The sequence below is a fragment of the Athene cunicularia genome (genome assembly GCF_003259725.1).
Source record: "Athene cunicularia isolate RWA chromosome 8 unlocalized genomic scaffold, athCun1 chr8_part1, whole genome shotgun sequence".
Taxonomy (NCBI): domain Eukaryota; kingdom Metazoa; phylum Chordata; class Aves; order Strigiformes; family Strigidae; genus Athene; species Athene cunicularia.
Genome location: NW_020799109.1, coordinates 1,024,761 through 1,029,546, shown reverse-complemented (window position 1 = coordinate 1,029,546; position 4,786 = coordinate 1,024,761). Strand labels below are relative to the sequence as shown.

At 47.9% G+C, this 4,786-nt stretch overlaps 1 protein-coding gene across 1 annotated transcript in view; it reads right to left on the bottom strand.

The window, feature by feature from the left end:
* ZRANB2 (zinc finger RANBP2-type containing 2) overlaps nucleotides 1–4,786 on the bottom strand; it is a 38,799-nt gene that overhangs the window by 33,144 nt on the left and 869 nt on the right. Inside the window, exon 2 of the mRNA XM_026853843.1 lies at nucleotides 3,992–4,104. Within this exon, the coding sequence (XP_026709644.1) occupies nucleotides 3,992–4,104 (113 nt within the window). The remainder of the gene's footprint in view (nucleotides 1–3,991; nucleotides 4,105–4,786) is intronic.

The following is a 4,786-nucleotide window of genomic DNA, read 5'->3' as shown; positions in this document are numbered from 1 at the left end:
GGGGAAAAAAAAAAAAAAAAAAAAAAAAGAGGTCTTGCAGTCTACGGTAGAGGGGTGACGAGGGGTGTCGGGAGGGCGCGCAGGCGCTCCGCGCTCTCGCTCTCCCTGCGGGGACTCCCGGGTCTGTCGGCCCGAACACCCTGCCGTAAAGACACCAAAACCGCTGCCCAGCAGCTTCAGATTTGTGTCGTCGTGCCGTCTCAGGGATACCTGGGAGAGTCGCACGGCGCAGAAATGCCAGTGGGATTTGAAGGTGTGTGTTGACGGTTGCCCAGGACAAACCCCAAAAGCTGCCCCAGCGGAAGGTGCCCCAGCCCGGGGCAGGGCTGGGCGAGGTGGTCTCTACAGATCCCGTCCCACCCAAACCGTTCCGTGAGTCTGTGCTTCAAGGGCTAACGCAGGACGAGAAAAGTGTCTTTCTGAAGAAAATCCACCCTCCCGGGCTTTCTGGAATGCCCAGAAGGCTCCTCAGAAGATAAGCCACAAACTGCCTAAACTGTGACTTCATCCTCCAACGCGCTTCATAATAACATTATCAGTAAACAGCTGCTTTTAATGTTTAATAAAAGGCATTTATAAATTACTGTAACAACCCTGTTTACTGTTTGCATTACCTCTCTCAGCCTGGTTCATTAGCTGTCATTAGAAGCAGTTTGCAGCGTGCGTTTTGCAGCTAGAAATGAGCAATAATCTGCATTCGGGCCCATACCAACCTCAGCTGCTCCTTCCCACCTTCCCCTTCCTCCCGACTGAGCTCTCAGAATTGTATAAAGGGAACACAGGAGGTGTGAACGCTCAGAAAAGTATTGGTTGGGGTGTGCCAGGAAATGTCTCATTCCTTTAAAGCCATAGTTCCTATAGCTCTTAGAAACTCCTACCAAAAAAAAAAAAAAATCAAAAATCAATAAAGAGCTTAAAAATACATGGCATTTAACAGTGAATACCCGTCTTTATTTCACCTTTTAATAGGAGACTACGGGATTTTTCTAATAAGGTGATCATGTTCTGCTGCAGTGAATGCTTTAGAACAGCAGCTTGTAATTTTACTCATGTTGTGACCTTCTGTGCCAAGCGTGGAACAACTCAACCCCCTCCCCTTATCTGGCTGGAACCGGTCGCATTCCCTCTTGCAGCCTGGAAAGGACAGTACGTACCCTACCCAAAGCTCGGCGTCAACAATAATTGATTTAAAGTGCTGCAGTGCGGTGCTCCTGCTGTCCCATCCCTTCGGGCCCAACCAATGACCAACAGTCACTTTTTTGAGTTTGCAGATGTCTGAAACTTCTCTAGTCAAGGTGTGGAGCTTTCGAGGAACAGTTTGAGCCTACCCACAATTTACAGGTTACTGAGAGTGAGATGCAAGAGGCAGAGCTGCAAGGATGCTGTCTGGCTAAGGACAGATCCACCTTTAAGATTTAGGATCGGCCAATCCTTAAGCAATCAGATAAAAACGTAATGCACTGGAAATGCCTTTCTGGGCCAGCCTAACAGTCAAGTGTGTTGTTGAGCGCAGCGGCAAGAGGCAACGCTGTCCGAGAAGAGCATCTGAGCCTTACCAGTTCCTGCTGCCCATTTGCCTGGTACTCCTCCAGCATATAGAAGAGCTGTGTTGGGGATACTGGAAGTTAAATTCTTTCCTAATATCTTTAGTAGCCACTGACCTGCCGTTCATGAATTTGTCTAATCCTCTTCTGAGCCGACTGATCCTGCTTGCCTCCAGAGTGTCCTGTGGCACCGGCTTCCAGAGGTTCACAACCTTCTGCGTGAAGAAAAACATTCCATTATCTATTTTTAAGCAATCTCCCCCCAGTCCCAGTGGCTGCTTCCGCGTCCTCATTGTGTGTGACTGAACAGCAGCTCCACGCTCAGTCGATTCACTGCCTGCCCGTGTTTGTAAACCTCAGCTCCGTCCTCCTCCTGCCTTCTCCGGACTAAGAGCCCAGCCTGCCAGCGCCCTCGGAGGAGCAGTCCTGCTCTGATGGTGATTTCTGCTGCCCTTTGGGGCTCCCCACAGTCCACCACAGCCCTGGAATGCAGAGACCAGCGGCGCACGCAGAGCGCGAGGCGTAGAGTGGCATGGAACGGCCTGGTGTGGCAAAGGGTGCATCTGCCTCGTTGGCCACGGCCGTTGCGGTCCCACTCAACGTTTCATCATCCTTTTTGCCTGATCTTGGCAGGCAGCAATTTCAGAGCACTGCAGAGATGTCCCTGAGGGTTCGATCCTGATCGAAACCGCTGATTCCGAGCTCAGCGCTATCTGGTCACCATATCCAGAATTTTCTTCTTTAGATCTCTTATTTGCATCTACCTACCCCATTCATTCCCCATCTTTTCACCCCCCTCGGTGAGGCGAGCACTTCCTGGTGCCCCTCCTGAGCAGAACTGCGTTTGAGCACAATCTCACCCTTTTTTTTTTTTTTTTTTTTTTTCTCCTCGCTGGCATGAGGCATAGCCGAGTACCTCAAAGAACAGGAGTGCCTCACTCCAAATTGTAATACAATTCAATGTGATGATTTACAACAGAGAAAAATGGAAAATATATTTGTAATATTTAACTTCACCGCCCTGCAACTCACCCGGAGTTTTCTGATAATCGTTCTGCCGTGTTCTGTGTAGGACACGACAAAGCTGCCGCCGCCTCTGAGGCTGGATGCAGAGCAGGAAATTTGAAGATCACAGCCAGAGGATCCAAAGTGCAGAGGGAGGGGGTTTAATGCAGCCACATGCCGAAGAGGCGTGGCTGCATTGTTCCTGCTGGAAGTGAGCTGATCTCTGCGATCTTTGGCAGGAGGAGCATCACAGAATGATTTGGGTCACAGCAAACAGAGAGCTGGCAACTTTGAATTAGTTTATGTTTTAACCCATGAAACATATTTCCAACTAGGCAAGATCTGTGGAAAAGACTTTGAATAAATGCAGTGTTTGTGTGTTGCCAAGGCTTCAAATCTGAGCATGAAAAAGAAAAAAAACCCCAAACCCTACATTTCGGGCTAGGCGACTCCCAAAATATTCACAGCGAAGCGGTAAGGCAGGCGTTTCTCAGACACCGTTTGACTGGCCAAGGACAAACATCTCGATTTAATACGCTTTCCTACCCGTTCTCGGGAAAGGGGAAACTGCCTCTCCTGCTCTGCCCGGCTGCGTGGGGGACATGCGGCCTTTCCATCTCCACTCCTCTGTGTCGCTGGCAGCGCGTGCCAGGGTTACTGACCTTGGAGCACAAGGCTTGGCACTGAAAATAAAAATACCACTCTTGCTCTCTCTCTTTTTTTTTTTTTTCTTGGTAAGGAAAGCCTCCACTCCATCAGAGCAGCAACAGCCAATCTAATCACGTTCAGGATTTATCACGTTTAAACCAATACGATCCCGCTTGCTCAGTCAGGAGGTGAAGGACGTAACAAATACACTCAGAAATGTTGGCTGAAGAGCCAGAAAAAGGCATTTCAGGGGATTGTCCCTCGCGGTGTAGCTGACCGCCACTCCCCGCTCCCTCTTCCCGCGTTTGCACCTGATGGAAGGACACGAGCTGAGGGTTTCAGCAGAGCGCAGGAATTGACGTCAGATCGTGGGTGCCGGCATTGCAGGAAAACCCTGAACTGGAACAGCAAAAGCTGCCATAAAGGGAGTTGAATAACTTGTGTAAAGGGAAAGCTCAGATTTACCCCTCAGTCCCTCGGCGGGTGAGAGCCCAGGACGGGGCTGTGCCCTCCAGCAGAGGGGCCGTGCCGGTCCCCGGGGTCTAGTGCTGCCCATCCTCACCCACACGGTAACGCTGACTCGGGGGAGTCGCTGTCTGCAGAATGGATTCTCTGTATGGAAATACCAACTCACAAGCACCGTCCCAGTGCCAGCTCCAAAGCTGGCGTTTATTTATTAATTTTCATTAAAAAAAAAAAAAAAAATCCTTGGTCCTCCGTGTGAGCCGTGGCTGGTGCGTAATGAGAGTTGACGCTTGCCTACACGCACACAGCACCACCGGGTTCTGACTTACTGCGTTATCTGCTCGGGGACAACCCGAGTGCGAAAGGCACCGTATAAATCCAAATTCTATTAGACACTTCATGCAATACATGTTCATTGTACGGTACTTCAGCAGGGCTTTATCTTAAAAAGAGAATAGAACACAAGACTGAGAAAAATGGTTTGCTTACAATCAGTAAAGAATTATTATTCTAGTGCCGTGCTAATACATTGTCATACAAATGCCAAGGCAGCCTGATAAGAGTTCTTCTGTTTAAGCTGAAGGCTTCTGTTCTGTCTTGAGATATTTGGGCTACATTGTTATTCTTAAATCATTTCTATTTATAATATGGAGAGTGGGTCTAAATTGGAGACAACCTTACGCTATTTTTCCTCCTTCTGTTCAGTTCTAACTATTCAAGGCCATTTCCAAATATTTAATTAATTAATTTAGTCTGAATAGTTGGTACTTTTCAGCATCCAAATCCAATCTTTCAGTGGAGTTCAGTAAATCACCCCTGAAAGCTTCGTTCTCACCAAAGTCAGAAGATACAAATCTGAAAATTGGAGACCTATGAGAAACAAAAAAGTCCCCCTCAAAGGCATGACACGTAATGCCTGAGCTTGGGGGGGGAAAGGAATGAATGAGAAGGGAAAAAAGGATTATTTTCAGTGTGTTTTGATTTTAGCTGCTTATGATTCAGTGCTCTGTATATTAACGGTAGATACCTGGAGGTGATAGACTCTGTGTGGATACTTCCAGAGATTAATATCCACATCAGACTAGTATAGGTAAAGTGAAGCTATCTTTTTTTTTTTTTTTTTT